Source organism: Neophocaena asiaeorientalis, unplaced genomic scaffold (genome assembly GCF_003031525.2).
Source record: "Neophocaena asiaeorientalis asiaeorientalis breed wild unplaced genomic scaffold, Neophocaena_asiaeorientalis_V1.1 scaffold166, whole genome shotgun sequence".
Taxonomy (NCBI): Eukaryota; Metazoa; Chordata; class Mammalia; order Artiodactyla; family Phocoenidae; genus Neophocaena; species Neophocaena asiaeorientalis.
In genome coordinates, this window is record NW_020174933.1 from 2,913,014 (window position 1) to 2,927,089 (window position 14,076).

At 37.5% G+C, this 14,076-nt stretch overlaps 1 protein-coding gene across 4 annotated transcripts in view; it reads left to right on the forward strand.

Annotated features, from left to right (window-relative positions):
- The first annotated feature begins 1,702 nt into the window (after positions 1 to 1,702).
- HEATR1 (HEAT repeat containing 1) overlaps positions 1,703 to 14,076 on the forward strand; it is a 47,719-nt gene continuing 35,345 nt past the window's right edge. The window contains exons 1-12 of one of the 4 annotated variants that reach the window (XM_024761453.1): positions 1,703 to 1,823; positions 2,126 to 2,299; positions 2,888 to 3,104; positions 4,956 to 5,097; positions 6,614 to 6,715; positions 7,153 to 7,293; positions 8,083 to 8,294; positions 8,447 to 8,580; positions 9,825 to 9,927; positions 10,835 to 10,945; positions 11,348 to 11,465; positions 12,560 to 12,667. In XM_024761453.1, the coding sequence (XP_024617221.1) occupies positions 2,158 to 2,299; positions 2,888 to 3,104; positions 4,956 to 5,097; positions 6,614 to 6,715; positions 7,153 to 7,293; positions 8,083 to 8,294; positions 8,447 to 8,580; positions 9,825 to 9,927; positions 10,835 to 10,945; positions 11,348 to 11,465; positions 12,560 to 12,667 (1,530 nt within the window). In that variant the 5' untranslated portion in view covers positions 1,703 to 1,823; positions 2,126 to 2,157. Of the gene's footprint in view, positions 1,824 to 1,909; positions 2,047 to 2,125; positions 2,300 to 2,887; positions 3,105 to 4,955; positions 5,098 to 6,613; positions 6,716 to 7,152; positions 7,294 to 7,840; positions 7,968 to 8,082; positions 8,295 to 8,446; positions 8,581 to 9,824; positions 9,928 to 10,834; positions 10,946 to 11,347; positions 11,466 to 12,559; positions 12,668 to 14,076 lie in introns of those variants that run through there. The other 3 variants (XM_024761454.1, XM_024761456.1, XM_024761457.1) reach the window with 3 other exon arrangements.

Here is a 14,076-nt window from a genome sequence, read left to right on the forward strand (position 1 = left end):
TGCGGTGGCTTCTCTTGTTGCAGAGCACGGGCTCTAGGCATGTGGGCTTCAGTAGTTGTGGAACGTGGGCTCAGAAGTTGTGGCTCGCGGGCTCTAGAGCACAGGCTCAGTAGTTGTGACGCACGGGCTCAGTTGCTCCGTGGCACACGGGATCTTCCCTGACCAGGGCTCGGGCCTGTGTCCCCTGCATTGGCAGGCGGATTCTTAACCACTGTGCCACCAGGGAAGCCCTGCTAGTTTGCTTCTAAAGTAAAATTCACACGGTACCATACACCATTGGAACTGACATAAAAATGGTTGAACCAAATACTTGCGGTAACTTTCCATTTATTTTCACTTTGATGAAGCTTTTAAAAATATGAGGATTTTTTTTTTTTAGGCAAAAAACCAAATATGTCTTTGTGGATAAAAATAGGCCTGATTTTCATTTCTCACTACTTTCACTTCTCCCCAAACTGACTGCTTTTGTAAAGAAAAAAAAATTCCTTTGAGAGATCTGTTGTTAAGGATGAAAGAGATACCACCAGAACTTGAAAAACCACACTACAAGGCAATCAACACCCCATGCAAAAGGAGGTTATTAACTCTGTAGAAATAACTGAAAAGATTTTTTTTGGTTGTTTTAAATGCTGTTAAAGCAAAGCACAACGGAAGATTGTGTTCACAAAAGGGAGAGATCAGCACGGAGTATAGAAGTGAGCCCCTCAAACTGTAACTCTGTTTCCAACAGTCTCCAAGGAGGAATACTGACACCCTGGCATCGAAGAGCTCCACATCCTAAGAGAAACGAATGCATCCAAAAAAGATAGGTAGGATATCCAATTTCACTCCTGTGTCCTGTGCAGCTTCTTGGAGAGGCCAGTTCACTCCATTTGGGCACATACTGCTGCTTTGGGAACAGATTGTTGTATATCCATATGGGACAGTCGTCAGCAACACCAATCTATAGTGACACCAAGAAGACCAATGGTTATCTGAGGCCGGCAGTGGGGTGGGCATCACAGCAAAGGGGCAAGAGGGAACTTTTTAGGGGCGATGGAAACTTTCTATGTCTTGAATGGGGAGATAGTGTTACCTGCTTATTCTTTTGTTAAAACTCATCGAATTGCTAAAGTGAAGTGTGTGATTTCATTTGTAAATTACTTCTCACCAGGCTTAGTTTAAACCAACCAACCAACAAACAAAAAACAATGCGTGGCCTCCAAGAATGCAAAGTGGAGGAAGGGACGGCCCCCAAGCCCCTAGACGGGTGTGTTCAGAATGTGCAGAGCGGCTCGCACCGCGATCAGTAGCTCATCGCCTGAAATTCGTAGCTTCTTTTCGTTTTATAGAGGAGGTAAGAAACAGAGAGATGAGAATTCGGTGTAGCTCACACCGCCCAAAGGCGTTAGCGTGGGTATATGAACCCGGGCTGTGACATCACTGCGCGATGCTGCCGGTACCTAGTAAAAGCTGGATACGTATATGTTGAATGAATGATTCCGGTTACAGAACCTTAAAGCACACAAAAGGCCCGCCCAGAAACTGAAACTTCCAGCCACAAGCCAAAAACGAACCAACCACTAGCTCCCAGCTAGCGGACCGCAGATCCTGAGCCTGAAGTCCCGCGCAGCGGAGGGGCGGGGCTTCACCGCCTGGGGGCGGAGTCGCCTTTTCTCATTCCGGCAAGCTTGTACCTCTTCACTTGCCGTAGTGCCTGAAACCGGAAGTTCGCCCGAGGAGTGGTCCACGCTTCCGGACGAGAGCTGGACTTATTGGTACCACGTGGGACCTGCTGTGAAGATTCGTTGGCCTCTTGAGTCCTGCCCCAAGTCGAGCTCCGGGTGAGCAGGAGCTGTGGGTCGGAGTGGTATACAGGGGAGCGTAAGGTGCCCGCGGGTTTTCGAGTCTCCGCGGAGTCGTGGCTGAGAAACGTTCGGCGCGGCCCCCGGGGCTGTAATTAGCTGTTAACGCTGTTGCTTTAGTGTTTGCACCTCCGGCGTCCGCGAGTCCCTGGGCAGCAAGTGATGTGCCCGCGACCGCGTTGAGTACGGAGGAAAGTTGCTTGTACGTGAGACATTTGCTGCTTACTGTTAAGCCACCTTCTTAATTTTGTAGAGGCTTCTCACGGGGTTATGTTTCTTAGCCTGTGTGTTTAGAAATCCGCTGGCCTGAAAGATGACGTCCTTAGCTCAGCAGCTCCAACGACTCGCCCTCCCTCAAAGTGATCCCAGCCTCTTATCTAGAGATGAAGTTGCCTCTTTGTTGTTTGATCCCAAGGAAGCGGCCACCATCGACAAGGACACCGCCTTTGCCATTGGTGAGCTACCCTTTAACTTAGGAAAGCTCTGGGAAGCGTGTGTTTCCTGGATATTGGTGTATTTTCTTGTTTTCTTTTCTGACCCGCCCTCTTCCTTAGCGGTTTCTAACTTGCTAAGCTCATTTACATTGTTAAGGGGAAAGAGAATAACAAAGAGCCGTGCGCTAGATGCGTGAAATGTATATAGGCAGCGGCATCTGAATGTCACAGGTGATAAACAAGGTTGGGGGGTCGTCTAAGCTGTAGAAAGGAGGAACAGTCAAAAGAGGGGGGGGGCTGTGGCTGGAGGGTTGGGGAGGAGCCTTCCTAGGACTGGCCTAATTATTGTATTGAAATTGTATTGTATTGAAATTGTATTGTATTGAAAAAAGAAAAAAGGTCCCCTGCCAGAAGGTACTTTCTGTTCTCCTAGTTGGTGAGATGAGATTTATTCTCTATGTTGGAAACTAGAAATCTATGTTTGAGACTGTATTACAGATTACATATGCTAAAAGAATTCAGAGAGTTTTAGGCGAAAGTAACACTGTAAAAGAGGGGTGAGATGAGTTTGCTCACAAAGAATTGTTAAATAAAGTGGCCTTTTCCTAGGATGCACTGGCCTGGAAGAGCTGCTTGGTATCGATCCTTCCTTTGAGCGTTTTGAAGCACCGTTGTTCAGCCAGCTAGCAAAAACCTTGGAGCGGAGCGTTCAGACCAAGGCAGTGAACAAACAGCTGGATGAAAACATTTCATTATTTCTTATCCACCTATCTCCTTACTTCCTGCTGAAGCCGGCACAGAAGTGTCTGGAGTGGTTGATCCACAGGTAGCAAATGGAATTACGGAAATAATTATGGACTAATAACATTGATTTTTTTAAATTTAAAGTTTAAAGTTGAAAAATCAGGTGTATTAAGAGATTAACACAATTTGTATTGGGTGAGGTAAGCATGCCCTTTTACTGTTGAACTCATTTCTGTTGATACTGAGAAGTAGAACTACTGAAGATCTTGAGTAAATAGTCTAGCCTCATTAGTTCTGAGGGGCTTGTGTCAGTTTGCCGTTACAAATTGTTACTGCATATTTGGGGCAAAGTATGTTATTAAACTTCTTGCCAAAATAACAACAAAAAAAAAAGGTTTGGGAACAGGGTAAGAGTATTCTCTAAAATACCATAACTTAAGAAAAACAATAATAGTTAAAATGTATTGAACATTTGTACACCAGGCCTTCTGGTAAGCACTTTGTGTGCATTATCTCAGCGCTCACGACATTCCTGTGGGGAGATGCTTCTCTTATCCCCATTTTACAGTTGAGAAGACAGGTGTAGAAGAGTTAAGTAGGCTGAGTCACATGACTGGTAAGCAGAGATGCAAATTTTGTTTCCAAGGTCTGATCTTTACTTTGGAAATTGTCTCAGTAAGTTTATTCAGTTTATTTTCTCATTTATTTGTATTACATTGGTATTATATCATAGTTGACACATTTTAATTTTTTCTCCTATGTGTGTTTTAAAAGTAGAAAGGCTTCCACTTCATTAATTAGAGGCATGGGGGTAAGGGAAGCCAGTGAATCATTGAGAAAACATAAGTGTAACCTGGGTCTTCTCATTATCGTTTCATTAGATTCATCAGACCAAAAAAAAAAAAAAAATCAAACCTGTACTATTTCCCTCTGTCTTCTAGCATTTAATTTACCCCAAATAGATCGTTACTGTAAGGAGTACTTTTTACGTTTGGTTTTGCATTTATTAATTCAGGTAACTTATTTATTTAGCAAACAGTAAGTTCAATACAAGGATGAATAGGCTGCCCTTTCTTACTCTTTTGAAAGAAATGCCGCAATAAGGGTGTATACAAAGTTTGGGGCATGTGGTGCTGCCTGAAGTAGTTGAGGAAAGCTTCATGGAGAAAGTGATGTCTTGGCTAGTACTAAAGCCGTATTATAGAACTAATGAAAGGCAAGGGGTGTGGTGCTGTAAGAAAGGTACAGGTGAAAGGATAGGAGAGTTTAGACAGATGTAAGAGGGATCACTTGGCTGGGAGAATTAAGAAAAGCATCTTGAAAAAGAATGCATTTGAGTTAGATCTTAAAGACTAGACAGGATGTAATGGATCTGACAGAGTTAATAAATCTGTTTTATGTTATTAGGGTGGCATGACCAATACCAAGTTTTGTAAAGTTCATGTACAAATTAAACATGGTTGTAATTTGATCTTTTTGTTTTATTCAGAGAAGATAATATGATTTTCTTTATAATTAGTCTTCTGGTTTTAGGATTATGATAGTTAGGTGAGGTGAGGAAACTAAGCTGTGGAAGGTGAACTTTGGAGCATGGAGAGAAGCTGAGTGTTGCTGCCTACTTGACCAGTTTGGTTTTCTGTTGGTTTGACTGCAGTGATCCCAAAGTCACGTTAATGTAATAATGGATTTTTAAAAAAAGTTGAGAGACAGTGAATGGATGTCAATTTTGATAGTGAATATTTTAAAATGCTACTGCATGAGAATTGGCAAACCCTGTTGAGTACTTTCATGCCTATGCTTTAAGTGAGCTATACCTTGCTTATAGTTGTATGGTTGCTTTAAGTGGGTTTAGCTCACTGATACACTGTTTGGACATGTAAGGAAATACACGCTTGTAAGTTTTGTGTCAGAATTGTTTGCTTTTTTTCCCCAGGTTCCATATCCATCTTTATAATCAGGATAGCCTCATTGCCTGTGTTCTCCCATACCACGAGACAAGAATATTTGTGCGGGTTATACAGCTTCTAAAAATTAATAATTCAAAGCACAAGTGGTTCTGGTTATTGCCAGTTAAGGTATGATTGTTGAATGACATGTATCTATAATCATTGCAAACCTTCATTAAAGGTATAATTTGGAAAAAATTAAGTCTTTGGTGCTCCTGAGAGTAGACCAAGTATTACCTCCATCACTTTTATTTCCTAACTTCCAGTTGAAACTGTTATGAATAATAGCTGGCTTTCATTTAGTACCTGATATCAGGATAGGCAATTTGTATTATCTTGGATTCTCACAAAATTCTATTTTTACAGATGAGGACAGGTTCAGAGAATTAAGTTACTTGCCAAAGTTCATGTAACTCTAAAGTGGCAGAGTTGGGATTTGAATCCAGATCTGATTATAAAGCTTGTCTTTCCACTATACCGTGCTGTCTGGCATTTTAAATTTTGGAACTGAGAAGCTTAAAACAAGTTAGAGGTGAAGAAATGCATAAAATACTTACAAAAATTAAAGGGATAAGGATAACTTGAAGGACTTTGGAAATTATTAAAGTTGTGAAGAAGAAGCTAGAAAATTAATTTATAGATGAATAATAGGATGGTTGTCTTACAGGATAGCTCTGGCTAAGATCAGATAGCATGATTTTGTAGTAAAACAACTGACTTGCCATTATCACTTTGTTTGCATCTATAGTAGAGGAAAGTAGATGTATGTTGTTAGCAAGAGTTTTACTGAATGTTGAGCACGGCGATTCAGGCCAGCAGGAGGGCAAATGGAGATGAAAGTAGGTTAACAGGCTGGGCCTGTGGAATGAGTTAACTTGATGGGTGATGACAGGAGGTCCATGGTCAGAATTAGTAAAAAGAAAGGGAATGGGAATTTTTAATTAGAAGAAAAATTTAAGTGTTTGAATGTAAAGCACTTGAACTTAAAGAATGTTCAAGAAGAGAAGGCCAACCTAAAATAAAGCTTCTTAATCCAACTACTCGACGTTCACTCTGCTAATAACATCAAAATTATTTTTCCCCTAGTCTACACACAGACCCTGCTGTTCTCTAGGCACGCTTGTTTCAGGTACCCAAACCCCCCTTACCTATTAAAGTTCACTTCAAATTATTTTTTCATTGATTTATTCAAAATTTATTGAGCACTAATACATGCCATGCATAGTGCTAGGCAGTGGGAAGAGCAGTATAAGTTGACCGTGTTCCTCTCTGTTTCTATTACTTGTGTTATTCTGAAGCAGTGACAGAACCATAGCACATTGGCTCAAAAACCAAATTTAACCAGTAGAGTTACTAAGAATCTAGAGAATCCAGATTTAGATAAATACATATCAAAATGCAACACGTGATAAGTAAGCGTTTTTCACTGAGTACATCCACACTCATTGCTTGGCCTTCTCTTGAATTTCTAAAGTTTGCACAATTTTATGTGTTAATTTCATCTTTACCAACAGCGATAAGGAAAGACTATATTTCGTATTTATGAACTGCAGCAGTTTGAAGTGTTACTTTGGTAGGTACTTTAAAAATAATGATGAGTTGATGAATGTCCTAAGTAATAGCTGGTTCTTTCTGTCTATAATAGCAATCTGGAGTGCCCTTAGCTAAAGGAACTTTGGTTACCCACTGCTACAAAGATCTTGGATTCATGGATTTCATTTGTAGTCTGGTGACAAAATCTGTGAAGGTGAGTAGTAAATTGTTTCATGAACATATAATTCCATTAGAACTTCCTCTTCATACAGAAAACAAATGAAGGCCTACTCTAATAATGGTGGGACTTTGAAGAAGTGCCCTTTTTTTAAAGAATCTGCTGTTTTGGAGCATGAGCAGTGATCAGTCTTTCATTAGCAAAGCTGTTTTTCTACAAAAATAAATTATTCTCTTCCTGGCCAGATTCTATTTACAGTGACTGTTTAAACAAAGACACAGTCTAAAAATGTCAGGAAGGTTGTTCATTCTTGTCATATTTCATTGAACTGTTAGATGTGTTTATGTAATGTTACATATGGTAAAATTAAAGTGTCAGCCTGAAGTAGTTGAGGAGGGCTGTAAATATTTTTATACTTTCATCTGATTGGCCTTTCACTCTTAAAACTGTGTGTGGTTTGTGGTTTTTTCCAGGTTTTTGCTGAGTATCCTGGGAGCTCAGCTCAGTTGAGGGTGCTCTTAACTTTCTATGCTTCTACCATCGTGTCTGCTCTGGTGACCGCCGAGGACTTATCCGACAATATAGTTGCCAAGCTGTTCCCATATGTTCAAAAGGTTGGCCCTGCTCATGTGTAAAGTAGATTATTTTGTACCTGAAGGAATTTTCTTGCTTTTGAAAATTTCACGTGGACATCAGTGTTTTTACATTGACAATTTATTTCAGGTGGTTAATGAGATTTAATTTATAGGTAAAAAATATGACTTCTTAAAAACTTACCAGAGTGGGATCTTAGGGCTCCTTAGGGATGAATGTTGGCTGTTTGGCCCTGCCATCTTCTCCCAGATCTGTTTTCTTAGCAGTCATGTTACCTCAGCGGAAAGAGAACGGATTAGAAAATCTCATCAGGGCAGAGGCTCTCTTACCATTCCGTTTGCATTGACTTCTGCTTCTCAGTGTTTCTTCTCCCCAAGTGCCTCATTGCCTCCCACCGTCCCAGATTCCCGATGGAGGAACTGCTTTGCTTCCCACCAGTGTCCCAAAACTATTGTCTTTAGTTAGGCACTGTTCTGTTCCTGATTGAAGTCTCCCTTACACAGGTGGATGTTTTCACATAAAAGAAGACTCCTTGGCTCCTCTTAGGATGTGTTGTGGAGGTTTGAGTTGGGAGACCTTCTGAGATCCCTTCTGTCATTCAAGAGACTTGTCTCATTTCCATGTCCCCTCAGGAAAAGGGGCCAACATCTTGATTTTTCACTTCCGAGGAGTGTTGACTCTCAGTGTGTGTTAGGTTGTATTAATCTCTAATTTATGACGTTTCCAATTTGTCAAAGTAAAGTAACATTTTAAGTAGGATAAAATAACACAGTTTGTCATTTTTCCCTTATATTTTAAAATATATTTAGGGATTGAAATCATCTTTACCAGATTACAGAGCTGCGACGTACATGATAATATGTCAGATTTCGGTGAAAGTGACCATGGAAGATACCTTCGTCAATTCCTTGGCTTCACAGATCATCAAAACACTGACCAGAATTCCCTCTCTGGTCAAGGATGGATTGGGGTGCTTGATAGTGCTCCTGCAGAGACAGAAGCCAGAGAGCCTGGGGAAAAAGTACGTATAATTGAATTGGCAGTGATAATTACAAGTGAATGAAGTTATTTTGAATAGTTTTTTTTCATAAGATAAATTTTACACTATTTTTAAAAATTGCCATTCATTGTCTAACTTGTGAAATCAACATCTTATGTCTTGCTTCTTCAAAGGCCATTTCCTCACTTATGTACTGTTCCTGATCTTGTTACACTACTTCATGGGATTTCTGAAACATACGACATCAGTCCTCTTCTGCGTTACATGCTTCCCCATCTGGTTGTCTCCATTGTTAATCATGTTACAGGTATGTGGTTTTACATGTTGTGACCAGAAACTTCCTTTCTCAGATGCGATTCTCTTAAAATAGGAACCATATCCTTGTTAATATCTTTAAGATACTTAGAGTTTCTGCTAATTGTTTTTGTGTAATGTATCTATTTTTATGAATAGAGAAACATTTGAGGTGGGGAGCAGATTTAAAGGAAATCCTTGTAAAATGAGTAATATGCTCAGTGTTTTTTTTTTTTTTTTTAATATGTGTTCGCACACAGTCTCTACATGAAAAAGACTGGAATTATTTTAAAACAGAACTCTACTCAGTACAACTTTCCCTTCTCATTTAGGTATTTAATGAACTTTAGTGATTCATTTACAATAAATATCCAGTTGCTAAAACAGTTTTTCTCCCTTGAGTCATTGAAAATATAAGATCAAGAAAATCTCATGCATGAAAATCCAAATTTAAAAAAAGCCCAAAAGTTAATTAGAAGGTGATTATTTGCATTATATGTTTTTCACCCTTCAATAAATATAGAAAGACAAGGAAGAAATACTTGGTAGCAACTCCTGTTGCTACTGGACTAAGAAAGACATACTAAGAAAGTCATTTCCATTTATTGGAAAATAAGATTTGCTTAACTCCATCTCAGTTTAAACGTGAGTTTCAGAAACATGACTAGCACGAATGAAAGTGTACTTTTCCTGTTCTGATGGTGATGAGTAATGAAGCCAGGGCTCATGTTCATTCATAAATGTGGAATGGAAGATGACAGCTCTTGGTTCGGTAAGGAGGCTTTGAGATGAAGTTTAGCCTGTATTCAGGATGGTTTATTGAGATGTAGATTCAGATCCCAACTTCACCGCTTGTAGTGTGGCCTGGGGAAAGACTATATTCTTTGGACTTCTGTTTCATTCACGAGAGAGGCAAGATAGTACTTGTTTTTTTTGTTTTTTATATTTTTATTTATTTATTTTTACATCTTTATTGGAGTATAATTGCTTTACAATGGATAGTACTTGTTTTTAAAAAATGTAGAGAATTTCAGGTAAAAGATAAATGAAGGTAATGTATACAAAAGTGGTTTGAAAAGATATAAATGACTAAACAGGTGACGTACACTTTTGAAAATAGGTAAAAAGGTGGATGTCGTTATATATATGTTTTGAAGTTATTCCTGTAGAAAGATTTTCTGCTGTAAAAAAACTTAATAGCATACACATGCGGGAAAAGTTTTCCCCAATCAATTTTAATTTGCTGTATATGCTTAGGGGAAGAAACTGAAGAGATGGATGGTCAAATCTATAGGAGACTCTTAGAAGCCATACTTACAAATATATACCTGAAGAACAACTTAGACCATTTGTTGGCTAGGTAAGCTGTTACTTTTGACATGCTTTTGATTTGTATTTTTGTGGCTTAGTATACTTTTGAGGGTTGGCTAACAGTTTTCCAGTATCCCTTTATAATGTATTTCTTGCTTTGTCCATGCCATTTCATCTAATTATAAGTACTTAGTCCAATAATTGTGGCAACAGAACATGTAATTTCTCTTGTTTATCTTTAGTGCTTATATGTGGTCATGGAAAGTTAATAGTGAAAGTAAATTTGGGTTATACTACATGTAATTTGTGGTTGTTTAAAATTTCCTAGTACTAAGTGGACCAAAATGCCTGAAACAATACATCACAGTTGGTAATCAGTAAATATCAATTAGAAACTTAATATTGAGGGTTGGCATGAAGTAAAGGTAGTTCAGCCTCCTGTTTTCTTTTCTTATTTGAAGGGCAACTCGATGCATTGAAAAGAATGTAGTCATGGTGGTCAGATGTAGGTTTAAATCTTATCGCCTCCGGCTAGTAGAATAGTAAGTTCTGACAGTCAGGCTGCATGGATCTCGGTTTGCCGTTGTGTATCGTTGGGCAGGTACCTATCCGGTGGGCGTATCATTTGTCTCTTGCTCCCGTAGTTGGCTTGTGAATTCAATGAGGTTAAATATGCAAAGTACTGTTGAGAGCTTGGCTCTGGACTCAGACAGGGGTGGAAAACCTGCTCTACTTTTTATGGCTCAATAGGGCTCACTGAGGATTGCCTCTTGTTGCTGTTCTTGTTTGACCTCAGGCAAATTATAAGACTTCTTAGTCTGAGTTTTTGTATCTGTAAAATGAGTCTAATTTCTATCTTGTAGAGGTCTGACAGAGAAAATATTTCTAAAGCACCTAGAACGTAGTAGGTATTCAATAAATAGTAACTCTCATGTCTGCGTTGCTTTGTTCTGCAGCCTTCTTTTTGAGGAGTATATTTCATATAGCTCACAGGAAGAAATCGATTCTAATAAAGTATCTTTGCTTAATGAGCAGTTTCTTCCACTTATCAGACTTGTAGAAAGCAGGTGAGTTGTGTCTGTGTTTGTGCCCTTCTTAATGTGTACCTCTTGTTTTATAAAGAGATGATTCACAAGTCACAACTTAATATGGTGAATGAATTGTAAAGATACTGTTCTCCTTTTCAGGAAGGGACAATTATAGGATTTAAATATATTTGAAATATAAGGGAAAATAGGGATTGTGTGGGGACTATGGAGAGTATACTTTTTTTTATATAGACTTTCTGTTGTTGAAAGAGTCATAGTAACAAACTTGATCAATATCATTTGGTTTTATATGTTCCATTTGTCAAAAATTTAAGTCTCAATCTCAGTAATTTAAAAAATTATATTTTTTCTTTTATACATGTATGGTGTGTGTGGTTAATAACTTTGTTACGAATAATGAACTCTTTAATTTCATCCCAGATATCCCAAAACATTAGATGCCGTATTAGAGGAACGCCTAAAGGAAATTACAGACCTAAAAAAACAGGAGCTTTTTCACCAATTTATCTCTCTTTCTGCAAGTGGTGGAAAGTATCAGGTAACTTTTTTTTCGGGGGAATTATGACACTTATGGGTATTTGTGTGGTTAGTTGAAAAGCTCTGGAAGGAAATTTGCTACTTCACTTCTGTTTGGGAAGTTTCATAGAGAGAGAAGATTTTATACAGTTTGCGTAGTTAGCTGAAGTAAGACTCTAAGGCAGGAATTAAATAATTGGAGAAGGGTACAGTGATTTTTAGATAACTGTGAACCTGATACTTATTTCTGGAAAAGCGTTTGGAAATTTTGTATATGATGCTCATCAGCAATCACCAAAAGATGGCCTAACGTAGGTTTCTAGTGTTCCTTATCTTTCTCCTGTACCCTTATCTTTCCAGCGCAGAACCCACCAGCCACGTGTGGCTGTTTAAGTCATTGATTAGGAAAAGGGAAGTGGATTTTGTTTCATGATTATGTTAGAACTTCAGAAATTTTCTGGTGATTCGCCCTAAGTCTTTATACTAGAAGTTAGACATTTAAGTAGTTCTTATAATTAGCCTTGAAAATAAATGTTAGGAAGAGAAATATGATTGTTTGGGTTTTTCTCTTCCATAATTAGACTTTCGTCTTTAATGGTATTTCATTTCCAAAACCATATGTTGATAGACTTCCTTCGTAGTCTAATTATCAATACATAAATAAAGTCGTCACTAATTTGAGTGTCACTGTTACATCATTTAGATGAATTGCATTCTCTTCAGTGATCAGTTTTTTTGATTTATATTTTCATTTAGGCGCTAATACAGTGATTTATCTTAGGTGCTTTTCACCTTGGAATCAGATATACGTAAAGAATACAAAATCACTTCATAGAATTACTTCACTAATTTAAACCTACATGTAGACACAAGTATACATGAAATCACAACATTTACAAAACAAATTTTTATCTGCTGTTACTCATACTCTGTTCTGGAGACAAAGATTGTGCTTTACTTTTTACTTTCAGTTTGGTGTACTTTTTGGTTTCTGAAATTAGATGGTTGTTACTGAATAAGTTGGGCAGCTCGGGGTGGTTTTCTCTGGTTCTTCTTGATCATGTGCTGCTCAGATTGAATGGCGAGATCATGTGGTAATTGTGCTGAATCCTGTAGTTTTTAGCAGATTCTGATACCTCCTTGATGCTCAGTCTGAATCATCCACTTGCTCCTGTGAGACTTCTGGCCATTAATCATCTGAAAAATGTCATGACAACATCAAAGGTTTGTGTCAGATAGCCTTCATTTGTGATGTTTTTACCCTTATGATGAGCAGTGTAATTCTAGAATAAGAAATTGAAGTTACCACCTAGAATCAATACTGTTTAATTATAGAGATAAGCCTAATAAAGAATATGGGCATTCATTGGACAAAGATTTAGGACCATACATGCCAGAAGCCACCATTTTAACCTGTATATGTTTCCACGTTGCAGATGATTAGGTTAGCTTTAGTTGAGAGTTTTTCAACCTGGGATTTATGGATTAATTTACAGAGGGTCATAAATTATCTGAGAATTTTTTAGTTTTGAAATTTGAATTTGATAGTCTTAAGTTTAACATGAGCGTGTTTGGGGACATCAGAATGATAGCTTTTGGAGCCCTGTTCATGATTTCGGTACCTGCCAGTTGCATTTGGCTTTAAAATTTTGGTGGCTCCTAATAGTAAGTACAGAAGCTGACTTAATTTGTAAATAAAGCCTTTGGAACAAAATGATATTTTACAAAGACTTTGCAGTGATTCAAATAGAGCGGTATTTTCCAAACTTTAGTCATTCAAGCAAATTTTTTGCTGTATTAGCTGACCACTGATGTTATTATTTTTTTTAATTTTTCTTTAGTTTCTTTTAAATGGACTCATTTTTTCACATAGCTTTCTTTTTTTTAAATTGAGTTATGGTTGATTTACAATATTATATTTCAAGTGTACAACATAGTAATTCAATATTTTTATAGATTATATACTTCATACAAAGTAAATACAAAATTTTGACTATATTCCCTGTGCTATGCCTTATATCCTTGTAACTTAATTTATACCTAGTAGTTGATACTTCTTTATCCTCTTCATCTTTTTCATAGCTTTTAAATCATGCGTTTGAAGTGCTAATTGTATGTACATTTTATTGTAGGTAATACAGTTTGAAATGAGAATGTTCATCTGTTAATATCTAAAATCATCTCATGTACTACCGTTTGCATATTTGGAAAATTTCTAGACTAGATAAAAATGCTACCAGAGTTTAGTTTCTCCATAGCACATAGTAGTATAAACACACTGAACTCTAAACTTGTGTCATGGCCATTAAAACCAGATTCTTATTACAAGTAGAATTTAATTTCAGCTAATCATAATTACCACGTTAAGTTTATTTAATTTTAAATTTTACTGTTTTTTTCTTTAGTTTTTTTACTTTTCAATTGGTAATTTAAAAAATATTTTAAAAATATTTTTGTTCTCTTATATTTTTAAAGAGTTATACATAATTTTTAAAGTGGTAGACGTATTCAAATTTGAAAAATATTGCTTGGCTTGATTCATTTCTGATCTGGTACAAATTATGTTTCTTTCATAAATTGCTGGTAGGTTTGTCTCATTGATTTGTTGGATAATTAAACTCAGTGAATACTGT